This window comes from Trachypithecus francoisi, unplaced genomic scaffold (genome assembly GCF_009764315.1).
Source record: "Trachypithecus francoisi isolate TF-2019V2 unplaced genomic scaffold, Tfra_2.0 Lachesis_group7, whole genome shotgun sequence".
Classification (NCBI taxonomy): domain Eukaryota; kingdom Metazoa; phylum Chordata; class Mammalia; order Primates; family Cercopithecidae; genus Trachypithecus; species Trachypithecus francoisi.
The window spans coordinates 53,944,508-53,960,523 of record NW_022681472.1 but is presented as its reverse complement, the minus strand read 5'-3'; the positions used below and the strand labels follow the sequence as shown (position 1 = coordinate 53,960,523).

Below are 16,016 nucleotides of genomic sequence, written 5' to 3'. Positions count from 1 at the left end.
CAAGACACTCACTGGTGGGCAAGTTAACTATTATTTTCATTACTTACATACAATCACTTGCCAAAATCCCTTGCTAACTTCGGAAGAATTCTCAAAAACTGACTCTGTGGTACATCACTAAAGAAATATCATAAATGTTTCTAAAATCTTGATTTCTTAGCCTTTTTCCACTGCTAAAGCCTACCATTAAATTACAGTCATCTAAAAAAGAATAGAGTGGCTGGGTGCAATGGCTCATACCTGTAATCCCAGCACTTTGGGAGGCTGAGGCGGGCAGATCACGAGGTCAGGAGTTCAAGACCAGCCTGGCCAGCATGGTGAATCCCCGCCTCTACTAAAAATACAAAATTTAGTTTGGCATGGTGGCGGGCGTCTGTAATCCCAGCTATTCAGGAGGCTGAGGCAGGAGAATTGCTTGAACTCGGGAGACGGAGATTGCAGTGAGCCGAGATCATACCACTGCACACCAGCCTGGGTAACGGAGAAAGACTCCATCTCCAAAAAAAAAAAAAAAAAAGAATGGAGCCCAGGAGTAGACTCTACATAAACAGCAAGGTAGACTCTACATAAACATAAAACAAGGTTTTAATCCTTGCTGTTTATTGTCTCCAAAATACATTTAAAAGTGAATTAATTAAAAATACTTTTAATGTTATTAAAAAGGATAACAACAATTGAAAAACCTCACGTGAGTATAAAATCAACAGCTGATTCAAAATGGCACATGGAAAATGTGTAGCCTTTCATTGTGAAAAATGCCTAACCTTGTGATAGCACCAGAGTTTGCCATCCTTTGCAAAGGATTCTGTTAACATATTTAATATTCCATGATAAATAAGGATCTGTGGTAATTGACAACCTTAAAGGAGAGCAAGTGTGTAGATGACATATTTCCTAAGGTTCTTATCAGTTCTGAATTCTGTAACAAAACAGAAATATTTGGTATAGCTCATCCTATTATTTTTGCTGTTGTTCATTCTCATTCCATCATGATTATGACTGTGTGACTTTATTACTGTGAGTTCCCTAATTCGCTAATTCCTTTCTCTAGCCACCTGTACCTAAAGGTTTACACTTTCTTTTTAGGGTCCCATTTTCTATACTGAATGGCCCCATGGCCACAATGAAGAAAGTCACCCTCACACTCTTAAATAATCACATAATTTTTATTGGCTTTGTTTTTTATCGTTTTAAATGTATAACCATTCTAAGTAGCTAAGAAAACTGTTCATGGCTTAGCAGTTTTGTAGAACAATATAATCAAGAACATGGAAACATCCTTCTTGTGGTTCCAACAGTCTCTCTATAACCGCACTCCTTACAGAAAACATGTAAATATAGAAAGATAAGATACATAACCACAAGCTTCACTACCATTTTTGTCTTCTCTGTGATAATGTGCTGTGTGAGTTCACTCTTCTATCTATGTGGCTGTTGAAAGGTTCACCGCTTCTCCTGTTTCTTCTTCTTTGGTTTCAGCCCCTTCCCTCACTTTCTCATTCTCCATCTCTGTTTCCACCTTTTCCCCTGTCTCACCTGGAAAAGTAACCAAAGGAGATACTAAGAGACACTTATTTAGAGTTAACAAATTATCCCACAGTTTGTCTCCAATGGGGGGCAGTTCTTGATCTTTAGGTCTAAACAGTAAGTTTATCTGGGGGTATCAAGAAAAGTAATCATCTCGGCTGGGCACAGGGGCTCACACCTGTAATCCGACACCTCGGGAGGCTGAGGAAGGTGGATTGCCTGAGGTCAGGAGTTCAGGAGCCTGGCCCAAAGTAATGAAACCCCATCTCTACTAAAAATACAAAAATTAGCTGGGCATGGTGGCACAAGCCTGTAATCCCAGCTACTCGGGAGGCTGAGGCAAGAGAATCACTTGAAACCAGGAGGCAGAAGTTGCCATGAGCCGAGATCACACCACTGCACTCCAGTTTGGGAGACAGAAGAAGACTCTGTCTAAAAAAAAAAAAAAAAAAAAAAAAAAGGAAAATAAAAAGAAAAGTAATCATCTCGATTCTCTCAGAGCCTCTGAATGGCTGATGTCAAGTCAATTAACATCTCAAGTCTTGGCATACTCTTATGAAATAAATTCTCTCTATAAAATCAGGATGCAAAATTACCAAAGAAATGGCGGTAGAACATGTTACAATAGAAAGTTCATGACCAGGTGTGATGGTTCACACCTGTAATCCCAATGCTTTGGGAAGCTGAGACAAGAGGATCACTTGAGGCCAGGAGTTCAAGACCAGCCTGGGCAACAAGACCTCCTGTCTTTACAAAATATTTTTCAAAAAGTAGCTGGGCAGTTGGGCGTGGTGGCTCACGCCTATAATTCCAGCACTTTGGAAAGCTGAGGCAGGCAGATGGCTTGAGCCTAGGAGTCTGACACCAGCCTGGCCAACATGGTAAAACCTTGTCTTTACAAAAAATACAAAAATTAGCCAGGGATGATGGCACCCAGCTACTCAGGAGGCTGAGGAGGGAGAATGTATTGAGCCTGGGAGGCAGAAGTTACAATGAGCTATGCACTCCAGCCTGGGTAACAGAGCAAGACTCTGTCTCAATAATAATAATAATAATTTTCTGAAAGAAAAAAAAAATTAGCCAGGCATGGTGGCACATTCCTGTAGTTCTATAGCTACTTGGGAGCTGGGTCAAGAGGATCCCTTGAGTTCAGGAGTTGGAGTTTATAGTGAGCTATGATTGCATCACTGCACTCCAGCTTGAAGCTCTTGTCTCTGAAGAAAGAAAGAGAGAGAGAGAGAGAGAGAGAGAGAGAGAGAGAAAGGAAGGAAGGAAGGAAGGAAGGAAGGAGGAAGGAAGGAAGGAAGGAAGGAAGAAGGAAGGAAGGAAGGAAGGAAGGAAGAAAAAAAAAGAAAAGAGAAAGCAAGCAAGACTAATTTGTAAGTAAATCAAAGGGTGGTCCAGGGGTGCCCCCAAACCTGTCTGACTTGGCCATTATGTGTTTAAATACAATCGTTAAACATTTACAGACAGCTAACACTAACAAGTCTGGACATTGCACATACAACCCTGTTTCCCTGAGAAGTTGGCTTTGGCAACATTGGCTCTAGTTCCATGGCTGGAGATGTGCAGAGCTTCCTCTTTTGACAAGGCTGTGCTCTCCTGTTTGCCAAGGTCCCCTGGGCTCCCACGGTATGACGTGTGTCCTTTACCTCACTCATTTTCAGTATCCTAGGCCTAAAGACTTTTGAGTTTGACAATCCTGATGTAAAAACTATCTGCTTTTATTTGCCTCTCCCAAGTTGTTCCCAGAGCACTTCTTATACATTCTTAGGAAAGCAGTTCCCACAACAGACTATGGTGATGCACACACATCCTGCCTTCCCACACTAGACAGTGAGTCCCTTGAGGACACAGACTGATTCTTCCTCAGTCTGCATCTCAGCACCTAGCATATGTTCAGTTAATAAATGAAAGAATTGGCCAGACACAGTGGCTCATGCCTGTAATCCCAGCAGTTTGGGAGGCCGAGGCGGCAGATCATGAGGTCAGGAGTTGGAGATCAGTCTGGCCAATATGGTGAAACCTCGTCTCTACTAAAAATACAAAAAGTAGCTGGGTATGGTGGTGTGCACCTGTAGTCCCAGCTACTCGGGAGGCTGAGGCAGGAGAATCGCTTGAACCCTGAAGGCGGAGGTTGCAGTGAGCCGAGATTGTGCCACGGCACTCCAGCCTGGGCAACAGAGCGAGACTCTATCTCAATAAATAAATAAATAAATAAATAAATAAATAAATAAATAAAATGAAAGAATTAAAAAAAAAACAGATGGATGATGATAATGAATGTTTCACTTAATTATACTGAACTGTGAAGCTAAAATTTACCAAAATGTAAATCATACCCCAGAAGAAAATATTTTCTGAAATTATAATACCAATAAAGAACACTGTAAACATCATTTGTTTTATGCTGGTAAAATACATTTAAAATTTTAAAACACTATATGCTAAGACATAGTACATTTTCTCTGGTCTTCTAATACAGATTTTAAAACTACAGAAGAACAAGAGCAGACTGACAGTCATTTTCTTTTTTCTTTTTTTTTTTTTTTGGAGAACGAGGTCTCACTATGTTGTCCAGGCAGGTCATGAACTGCTGGGCTCAAGCTATCCTCCCCTCTCTGCCTCCTGAAGTGCTGGGATTACAGATGTGAGCCACTGCACCCTGCCCTGACAGTCATTTTCTAAGATAAGCTTCACAAAGATGAAAATAACATTCTAAGATCCATTATGTATATATCATTTCATTGGAAGGTGAATTCCTCCAGTAATCATCTATTCACCTTTACTTTGGATCCTTATTTCATACATAGGGCCTGATGAAGCATCAACTTGGAAAAATTCAGAAAGTTTCACACGTTGCCTTCAAAGTTAGACAGTATTTAAACACTAGGTTAAAATTTTGAACAGAGATGATGTTTCGGAAAAGTTTTGCTGATAAACTGAGCATTAATTGAATGCCTCTTTCCCAGGCATAGAAGCCTTTTTGGTTTGGTCAAACGAACTTCAACCACCTGAAAATGACTTCAGGTACTGTGTGTCAGTCACCCCACCCCACCCCCCAGAGCTGGTCTCCTATGGAACACATCTAAACATCCAGAAGGTTTGCCAGCATAACTTTTACCTTCAATGTGTTGGTCCTCTTCATTAGTATGGATGTTCCTGACCATTTCCACATATGCTCCTGTCTTTACATTTCGTGCTGGATGTTCCATGCTTCCAACTATTCCTTCAGATTGAATCTGCTCCATGTTTCCTGGACCTTCAGGAGTTTTATGGAGTGGATCATTCATAACAGGCTTTTCCACAAGCTGACTTCTGTCCAATACTTCTGGTGTTACATTCTCTTTGGGAATTGTTTCTAGAAGCTGGGGCTGCTCCTCTTTTCCCAATGTTGCCTGAAGTTGCTGCTTTTCAGCTGTTTCCACAAACTGACTTCCTTCCAATATTTCTGGAGATTCGTTCTCTTTGGAAAATGTTTCTAGAAGCGGGGCCTGCTCATCCTTTCCCATTGTGCCCTGAGGTTGTAGCTCTCCAGCTGTTTGCAGAGGCAGAACATTCCCAGTTGTTCCTAGAGGCTTCATCTCTGCAGCAGTTTGTGGATTCTCGGTGGCCTCCACTGCTCTGAGGGAGTCCTTCTCTCCTTCTGTCCCCAAAGACTGACCCTTGGCTTCTGGTCCTAAAGGCTCAGCTTCAGCATTTCCTTTTAGAGGCTCAGCCTCTGTCCCTACTCCTGCATCTTTCTTCTTTCCTTCTGCTGCTGAGGCATCCTCTTTGCCACCTGGCTGAGGTGGCCCAGATTCCTTCAGTCCCTCTCCAGGCTGAGTCTTTTCTGTGGACCCTGATTGGTCTGCAGCATCCCTTCCAGGCGCTACGTCCTTGGTCAGGGTCTGTTCTTGGAGGGGTTTAACACCATTCGCTGTAGGCTCTGCTGAAACCTTGAGCTTTTGTAAGGGAGGATGGCTTTCCCTTTGTACATTGCCATCAACAGTAGATTCTCTTCCCAATGTATGTGGCTTTGGTTGGGCAAAGCAGGACCCACTTTCTTCTGCAGTTGAAAAATGCTCATTTGAAGTTACTTTTGGTTATTCATTTGAAAAATAAAAAGAAAAGAGAAAACACAAATTATTGTTTAGTTTTTCTTGGAAAGTGAATTGACATCACAAAGTAGATTTAACAGTTCGACAGTTCCAAGTATATCTGAGTACAGAAAGGCCATACCATGCCCCTAACACTCTCCAAGTCAAATCCCTTTATTGTCTTCATCTCAAACATTTCATCTTAAGCTCTGAAGTCCTCCAAAACCACAGTTTTCTCCTGTGTGCTCCTTGTGCATCTTTTCATGGCTCCTGTCCCAGATTCTAACTGAGCTTACTCCACTTTGTTTCTCTGTTCTTTTCCTTGTCTCACACTTTCTTGTCTTGAGACTTAGAAGGTTTCCTTTTTTTTTTTTTTGAAATTTTTTTCCATTTTTTGCAGGGGGGAGGGCAATAGAAGATTCCTAAACTTAGAAGATTTAATGATGTGAGGTCCTTGGGCTGCTAGAGAGGTCTTATTTTCCTTCTAACACAGAAAAGCCCCCAGCAAATGGAAAAGGGACTGTGGCAGAGAAGCCCTAATAGGTAAAGGCTAAGATGTCTGGGAAGGGAAGTAGCAGAGACAGTTCAGCCTGAGTTGCATGTCATTTGGGGGACACAGTGGGAAAAGAAATCAACAGAAAGTAGGGAAACATGCATTTTACTTCTGGCCATTGTTCCAACCATATGAGCTTGGAAACTTAGCTCCCAATGATCTTGTCTCTAAAACAGCAGTGAATCTCTCTTCTTTCCCTCATATTGATCTCAGAGTTGCATGAGGCATGATAGTTTAAAGGATGCAAAAGTGCACTGAATAGTTAAAGATAAGAAATATATTTGGGGGGGCGGAGCAAGATGGCCGAATAGGAACAGCTCCAGTCTCCAACTCCCAGCGCGAGCGACACAGAAGTCCGGTGATTTCTGCATTTTCAACTGAGGTACTGGGGTCATCTCACTAGGGAGTGCCAGACAATTGGTGCTGGTCAGCTGCTGCAGCCTGACCAGTGAGAGCTGAAGCAGGGCGAGGCATCGCCTCACCTGGGAAACGCAAGGGGGAAGGGAATCCCTTTTCCTAGCCAGGGGAACTGAGACCCACAACACCTGGAAAATCGGGTAACTCCCACCCCAATACTGCGCTTTAAGCAAATGGGCACACCAGGAGAATATATCCCACACCTGGCCGGGAGGGTCCCATGCCCACGGAGCCTCCCTCATTGCTAACTAGGCGATCTGCGGCGATCTAACCGCAAGGCAGCAGCGAGGCTGGGGGAGGGGTGCCCACCATTGCTGAGGCTTAAGTAGGTAAACAAAGCTGCTGGGAAGCTCCAACTGGGTGGAGCTCACAGCAACTCAAGGAAACCTGCCTGTCTCTGTAGACTCCACCTCTGGGGACAGGGCACAGCTAAAAAACAACAGGGGAAGCAGCAGAGACCTGTGCAGACACGAACGACTCTGTTTGACAGCTTTGAAGAGAGCAGTGGATCTCCCAACACGGAGGTTGAGATCTGAGAACGGACAGACTGCCTGCTCAAGTGGGTCCCTGACCCCTGAGTAGCCTAACTGGGAGACATCCCCCACTAGGGGCAGTCTGACACCCCACACCTCACAGGGTGGAGTACACCCCTGAGAGGAAGCTTCCAAAGTAAGAATCAGACAGGTACACTCGCTGTTCAGCAATATTCTATCTTCTGCAACCTCTGCTGCTGATACCCAGGCAAACAGGGTCTGGAGTGGACCTCAAGCAATCTCCAACAGACCTATAGCTGAGGGTCCTGACTGTCAGAAGGAAAACTTATCAAACAGGAAGGACACCTATACCAAAAACCCAACAGTACGTCACCATCATCAAAGACCAGAGACAGATAAAACCACAAAGATGGGGAAAAAGCAGGGCAGAAAAGCTGGAAATTCAAAAAATAAGAGCGCATCTCCCCCTGCAAAGGAGCACAGCCCATCGCCAGCAACGGATCAAAGCTGGTCAGAGAATGACTTTGATGAGATGAGAGAAGAAGGCTTCAGTCCATCAAACTTCTCAGAGCTAAAGGAGGAATTACGTACCCAGCGCAAAGAAACTAAAAATCTTGAAAAAAGAGTGGAAGAATTGACAGCTAGACTAATAAATGCAGAGAAGGTCATAAACGAAATGACAGAGATGAAAACCATGACACGAGAAATACGTGACAAATGCACAAGCTTCAGTAACCGACTCGATCAACTGAAAGAAAGAGTATCAGTGATTGAGGATCAAATGAATGAAATGAAGCGAGAAGAGAAAACCAAAAGAAAAAGAAGAAAAATAAATGAACAAAGCCTGCAAGAAGTATGGGTTTATGTAAAAAGACCAAATCTACGTCTGATTGGGGTGCCTGAAAGTGAGGGGGAAAATGGAACCAAGTTGGAAAACACTCTTCAGGATATCATCCAGGAGAACTTCCCCAACCTAGCAGGGCAGGCCAACATTCAAATTCAGGAAATACAGGGAAAGCCACAAAGATACTCCTCCAGAAGAGCAACTCCAAGACACATAATTGCCAGATTCACCAAAGTTGAAATGAAGGAAAAAATCTTAAGGGCAGCCAGAGAGAAAGGTCGGGTTACCCACAAAGGGAAGCACATCAGACTAACAGCAGATCTCTTGGCAGAAACTCTACAAGCCAGAAGAGAGTGGGGGCCAATATTCAACGTTCTTAAAGAAAAGAATTTTCAACCCAGAATTTCATATCCAGCCAAACTAAGTTTCATAAGTGAAGGAGAAATAAAATCCTTTACAGACAAGCAAATGCTTGGAGATTTTGTCACCACCAGGCCTGCCTTACAAGAGACCCTGAAGGAAGCCCTAAACATGGAAAGGAACAACTGGTACCAGCCATTGCAAAAACATGCCAAAATGTAAAGACCATCGAGGCTAGGAAGAAACTGCATCAACTAACGAGCAAAATAACCAGTTAATATCATAATGGCAGGATCGAGTTCACACATAACAATATTAACCTTAAATGTTAATGGACTAAATGCTCCAATTAAAAGACACAGACTGGCAAACTGGATAAAGAGTCAAGACCCATCAGTCTGCTGTATTCAGGAGACCCATCTCACGTGCAGAGACATACATAGGCTCAAAATAAAGGGATGGAGGAAGATCTACCAAGCAAATGGAGAACAAAAAAAAGCAGGGGTTGCAATCCTAGTCTCTGATAAAACAGACTTTAAACCATCAAAGATCAAAAGAGACAAAGAAGGCCATTACATAATGGTAAAGGGATCAATTCAACAGGAAGAGCTAACTATCCTAAATATATATGCACCCAATACAGCAGCACCCAGATTCATAAAGCAAGTCCTTAGAGACTTACAAAGAGACTTAGACTCCAATACAATAATAATGGGAGACTTCAACACTCCACTGTCAACATTAGACAGATCAACAAGACAGAAAGGTAACAAGGATATCCAGGAATTGAACTCATCTCTGCACCAAGCGGACCTAATAGACATCTACAGAACTCTCCACCCCAAATCAACAGAATATACATTCTTCTCAGCACCACATCGCACTTATTCCAAAATTGACCACATAATTGGAAGTAAAGCACTCCTCAGCAAATGTAAAAGAACAGAAATTATAACAAACTGTCTCTCAGACCACAGTGCAATCAAACTAGAACTCAGGACTAAGAAACTCAATCAAAACCGCTCACCTACACGGAAACTGAACAACCTGCTCCTGAATGACTACTGGGTACATAACGAAATGAAAGCAGAAATAAAGATGTTCTTTGAAACCAATGAGAACAAAGATACAACATACCAGAATCTCTGGGACACAATTAAAGCAGTGTGTAGAGGGAAATGTATAGCACTAAATGCCCACAAGAGAAAGCAGGAGAGATCTAAAATTGACACTCTAACATCACAATTAAAAGAACTAGAGAGGCAAGAGCAAACACATTCAAAAGCTAGCAGAAGGCAAGAAATAACTAAGATCAGAGCAGAACTGAAGGAGATAGAGACACAAAAAGCCCTCCAAAAAATCAATGAATCCAGGAGTTGGTTTTTTGAAAAGATCAACAAAATTGACAGACCGCTAGCAAGATTAATAAAGAAGAAAAGAGAGAGGAATCAAATAGATGCAATAAAAAATGATAAAAGGGATATCACCACCGACCCCACAGAAATACAACTACCATCAGAGAATACTATAAACACCTCTATGCAAATCAACTAGAAAATCTAGAAGAAATGGATAATTTCCTGGACACTTACACTCTCCCAAGACTAAACCAGGAAGAAGTTGAATCCCTGAATAGACCAATAGCAGGCTCTGAAATTGAGGCAACAATCAATAGCCTACCCACCAAAAAAAGTCCAGGACCACATGGATTCACAGCTGAATTCTACCAGAGGTACAAGGAGGAGCTGGTACCATTCCTTCTGAAACTATTCCAATCAATAGAAAAAGAGGGAATCCTCCCTAACTCGTTTTATGAGGCCAACATCATCCCGATACCAAAGCCTGGCAGAGACACAACAAAAAAAGAGAATTTTAGACCAATATCCCTGATGAACATTGATGCAAAAATCCTCAATAAAATACTGGCAAACCGGATTCAGCAGCACATCAAAAAGCTTATCCACCATGATCAAGTGGGCTTCATCCCTGGGATGCAAGGCTGGTTCAACATTCGCAAATCAATAAACGTAATCCAGCATATAAACAGAACCAAAGACAAGAACCACATGATTATCTCAATAGATGCAGAAAAGGCTTTTGACAAAATTCAACAGCCCTTCATGCTAAAAACGCTCAATAAATTCGGTATTGATGGAACGTACCTCAAAATAATAAGAGCTATTTATGACAAACCCACAGCCAATATCATACTGAATGGGCAAAAACTGGAAAAATTCCCTTTGAAAACTGGCACAAGACAGGGATGCCCTCTCTCACCACTCCTATTCAACATAGTGTTGGAAGTTCTGGCTAGGGCAATCAGGCAAGAGAAAGAAATCAAGAGTATCCAGTTAGGAAAAGAAGAAGTCAAATTGTCCCTGTTTGCAGATGACATGATTGTATATTTAGAAAACCCCATTGTCTCAGCCCAGAATCTCCTTAAGCTGATAAGCAACTTCAGCAAAGTCTCAGGATACAAAATTAATGTGCAAAAATCACAAGCATTCTTATACACCAGTAACAGACAAACAGAGAGCCAAATCATGAATGAACTTCCATTCACAATTGCTTCAAAGAGAATAAAATACCTAGGAATCCAACTTACAAGGGATGTCAAGGACCTCTTCAAGGAGAACTACAAACCACTGCTCAATGAAATCAAAGAGGACACAAACAAACGGAAGAACATACCATGCTCATGGATAGGAAGAATCAATATCGTGAAAATGGCCATACTGCCCAAGGTTATTTATAGATTCAATGCCATCCCCATTAAGCTACCAATGAGTTTCTTCACAGAATTGGAAAAAACTGCTTTAAAGTTCATATGGAACCAAAAAAGAGCCCGCATTGCCAAGACAATCCTAAGTCAAAAGGACAAAGCTGGAGGCATCACGCTACCTGACTTCAAACTATACTACAAGGCTACAGTAACCAAAACAGCATGGTACTGGTACCAAAACAGAGATATAGACCAATGGAACAGAACAGAGTCCTCAGAAATAATACCACACATCTACAGCCATCTGATCTTTGACAAACCTGAGAGAAACAAGAAATGGGGAAAGGATTCCCTATTTAGTAAATGGTGCTGGGAAAATTAGCAGCCATAAGTAGAAAGCTGAAACTGGATCCTTTCCTTACTCCTTATACGAAGATTAATTCAAGGTGGATTAGAGACTTAAATGTTAGACCTAATACCATAAAAACCCTAGAAGAAAATCTAGGTAGTACCATTCAGGACATAGGCATGGGCAAGGACTTCATGTCTAAAACACCAAAAGCAAGGGCAGCAAAAGCCAAAATTGACAAATTGGATCTAATTAAACTAAAGAGCTTCTGCACAGCAAAAGAAACTACCATCAGAGTGAACAGGCAACCTACAGAATGGGAGAAAATTTTTGCAATCTACTCATCTGACAAAGGGCTAATATCCAGAATCTACAAAGAACTCAAACAAATATACAAGAAAAAAACAACCCCATCAAAAAGTGGGCAAAGGATATGAACAGACATTTCTCAAAAGAAGACATTCATACAGCCAACAGACACATGAAAAAATGCTCATCATCACTCGCCATCAGAGAAATGCAAATCAAAACCACAATGAGATACCATCTCACACCAGTTAGAATGGCAATCACTAAAAACTCAGGAAACAACAGGTGTTGGAGAGGATGTGGAGAAATAGGAACACTTTTACACTATTGGTGGGATTGTAAACTAGTTCAACCATTATGGAAAACAGTATGGCAATTCCTCAAGGATCTAGAACTAGATGTACCATATGACCCAGCCATCCCACTACTGGGTATATACCCAAAGGATTATAAATTATTCTACTACAAAGACACATGCACACGTATGTTTATTGCGGCACTATTCACAATAGCAAAGACTTGGAATCAACCCAAATGTCCATCTGTGACAGAATGGATTAAGAAAATGTGGCACATATACACCATGGAATACTATGCAGCCATAAAAAAGGATGAGTTTGCGTCCTTTGTAGGGACATGGATGCAGCTGGAAACCATCATTCTTAGCAAACTATCACAAGAAGAGAAAACCAAACACCGCATGTTCTCACTCATAGGTGGGAACTGAACAATGAGATCACTTGGACTCGGGAAGGGGAACATCACACACTGGGGCCTATCATGGGGAGGGGGGAGGGGGGAGGGATTGCACTGGGGAGTTATACATGATATAAATGATGAATTGATGGGTGCTGAGGAGTTGATGGGTGCAGCACACCAACATGGCACAAGTATACATATGTAACAAACATGCACGTTATGCACATGTACCCTAGAACTTGAAGTATAATAAAAATAAATAAAGAAAGAAAGAAAGAAAAGAAAAAGAAATATATTTAAGATTGGCAAAATGTTGATACTCTTTGGCCCAGCAGTTCTACTTCTGGAAATTTTTGTTGTCATTGTTTTACTTCTTGAAAATTTATTCTAAAAGCATAAACCTATGTAGATGCTTTGGGAGAGAATATATATGTGTGTGTATATATATATATAATCCCAATATTCTTCCATGTTTTTATTTTTGTTTTACTTTTCTATTTAAAGACACAGGATCTCGCTATGTTGCCCAGGCTGGTCTTGAACTCCTGGGCTCAAGTGATTCTCCTGCTGCAGCCTCCCAAAGTCCTAGGATTTATAGGCATGAGCCACCACACCCACCCCACAGTGTTCTTTATAGCAGCAAAAGCTAGAAAACAACTTAAAAGTCTAATAAGTTAGAGAATGGATAAATATTCCATACCATGGAATATTATTATACCATGAAAAAGATGATCATCAAGACCAGATGCTAAAATAAGAAAATAATTATGATACAATAACTTGAGAAATCACTCATGATTGGGTTGATCAAATAAAGTAATGCATATAAAGTACTTATTAACCCAAAGTCTACTGTGCGATTAAGTGCTGAACAAGTTAGCTATCAATTTCATATAAAGTATGATTACAGCAATGTTGAAAGAAAGGCAGGCAGGGGAGGAAGGGCAAAAGAGGGAAAATAAATCACAAATGAGCGGGGAGGAAACTGGAAGAAAGTAAGTCAAAAGTGAAAGTGGGTCTCTAGGGGATCTTTTTTCTCTTCTTTTTTTCTCCAAAGATTGTTTTTTTCTTTTCTTTTTTCCCACTAAGTTACCATCCACCTGTCATATGTGCATGCAGTTTAGAGTTATCTGCTTATCTAGTGTAAGCTAAAGACAAGTATACTCAGGTCTCCTCTCCATTTCCCCTTCTAAAAAGAAATATTTGCTTATAGAAGCAATAATTCGCTTATAGAAGCTAATTGTTTTAGCTGTTTTGGAGGAATATTTTTTTCTATGTTGCTAAATGAATTGTGCTTCAGGATTTTTCAGTTTGGACCTTTCAATTAACTTTTTTTTTTTTTTTTTTTTTTTTTTAATAGCGATGTGGTCCCATGCGGTTCGAGTTGCCCAGGCTGATCTCAAACTCCTGGGCTCAAGTGATCCACCAGCCTTGACCTCCCAAAGTGCTGGGATTATAGGCGTAAGCCACCACGCCCTGCTCAATTAACTTTTACTCTGGAAGATAAAAACTTAGCTCTTTTCCTATTCTCCTCGACCACCAGCCACTCCCTCCTGTTACACATTCACATTTCCTTTTTTTTTTTCTTTTTTCTTTTTTGAGAGGGAGTGGTAATACCCTACCTTGTTTTACCTGAGTGACTCTCTCCTAGCAGAGAGAGAGCCAGTCAGACTCCATTTTTAGTTTCTTCACTTGCAGCTCCCTTTCACCTCCCTCCCTTAAGGCACACCTAGTGTAAAACTGACTCAAAGCACGTCCAGGAATGCACCTACTGATAAGATATTGAGGCAAGCTGCACCAGCAGCTCCAGGGGATGCGCTCGGTGGATGGCACCCAAACCCCTGCATTTATCTCTGTGATAGTTTAAGCCCCTGCACCTGGAACTGTTTATTTTTTTTGTAACTGCATTTGTAACCAATTGATTTTTTAATTTTTTGCCAGTTCTGCTTCTGTAAAAATTGCTTCAGCTAAAATCCTCCCTCCCCTATTTAGACCACGGTATAAAAACAAAACTAGCCCCTTCCTCGGCGCCCAGAGAATTTTGAGCGTTAGCTGCCTCTCGGACGCCGGCAAATAAAAGACTCTTTAATTTGTCTCAAAGTGTGGCATTTCTCTATAATTCGCTTGGTCACAACCGAGTCTCACTCTGTCACCCAGGCTGGAGTGCAGTGGCGCGATCTGGGCTCACTGCAAGCTCCGCCTTCCGGGTTCACGCCACTCTCCTGCCTCAGCCTCCCGAGTAGCTAAGACTACAGGCGCCCACCACCACGCCCGGCTAATTTATTTGTGTTTTTAGTAGAGATGGGGTTTCACTGTGTTAGCCAGGATGGTCTTGATCTCCTGACCTCGTGATCCGCCTGTCTCGGCCTCCCGAAGTGTTGGGATTACAGGCGTGAGCCACCGCGCCCGGCCCACATTTCCTTTCAGTTCGTGACTGTACATTAATTATTTAAAATAGTAATGTTGTAATTTGGATCATACCAATATCCAATTATATGTCGGTATAATGACTGTGTCTTTTATGAAGAACTGAGCCATATATTAAGCTATTACAATTTTTTATTTTTCCCCGAGTTAATAATTGTCATGCCTTTTCATTTCCTAGGAGTTCAGGTATTATCATTTATTCAACTCACTGCCATTTTTCTCTCTTTTGAACACACGTATTCATATCAAACAGCCTATCAATTTAATCTTCATGAAGAGGAAGGACTTACTGAGGTACCAAGCCACCAGCTCCGGAGCGTTTTAAGGAGCCCGTGGTATCCAGGGTGGTTCTCAGTTTTCTCTACTGCTAATCAAATTGAGCTTTCCTTGGCATGTTAAAAGAGTTATCACATGTCTGTCTGCTTCCTAAACTCCAGTACTGTTCTATTATTGTCTTTCTTTTCCCTGTTCTTCCCATTTCTGTGGGTTTAAACTATTTTTTAAAATCTCTTTACTGTCATATTAGTGGTTTTCAGGAAGGCACAAAATGAGATCCATATCTTCAATCTACCACCTTCACTAACACCTCTGAAGATGCTTTAATGATTATTTATAATGTAAAAAAGAAAACTTTCCAAATGAAAACACGGGATGTACAAAAGCAGTTTACGTACAAAGATGAAAACTACAGGCTCTAGTACCACAGTTGAAGCCATCAGAAGCAGTAATCTAACAAAAACAATCCCATGCGATAAACGCTGTGTGACCTCTGTGTACTCAGAGTGGCAAGAGGTCACACATGAGTTGAGTGTGCTCAGAAAGTTTCTACGAGTTCCAGGAGAACACACGGGGAAGACTGAAGGACTCAGGAAAGGATAGTGTGGCTGGAGGCTGGCGCAGAAGCCGGGTCAGGGAGGGCCCTGCAGGTGGTGCTAAAGAGTTTAGATTTTATCCTCGAGGCACCAAGGATAAGAATTTCTAGCAGGACTTTTTTAAAAAGTTAAATAAATACACATGCACCATATTGCTCAGCCATTTAACTTATAGGTATTTTCCCAAGAGAAAAGAAACCACATGTCCATACACTTATACACAAATGTTCATAGCATCTTTATTTGTGACTGCCCAAACCCGGAAACAATCCAAATGTCTATCAACAGGTGAATGGGCCAAAAAATCTATGGAACGTTCACACCAGGGAATATGACCCAGTAATAAAAAAAGAAATGAACAATT

At 41.5% G+C, this 16,016-nt stretch overlaps 1 protein-coding gene across 2 annotated transcripts in view; it reads right to left on the bottom strand.

The window, feature by feature from the left end:
- Positions 1-1,147: 1,147 nt before the first annotated feature.
- The window catches only part of ERICH5 (glutamate rich 5), a 33,673-nt gene continuing 18,804 nt past the window's right edge, over positions 1,148-16,016 (bottom strand). The window contains exons 2-3 of one of the 2 annotated variants that reach the window (XM_033203599.1): positions 4,652-5,605; positions 1,148-1,536 (exon numbers count right to left, since the gene is read on the bottom strand). In XM_033203599.1, coding sequence (XP_033059490.1) covers positions 1,424-1,536; positions 4,652-5,605 — 1,067 coding nt within the window. In that variant the 3' untranslated portion in view covers positions 1,148-1,423. The remainder of the gene's footprint in view (positions 1,537-4,651; positions 5,606-16,016) is intronic. The other variant, XM_033203600.1, reaches the window with a different exon arrangement.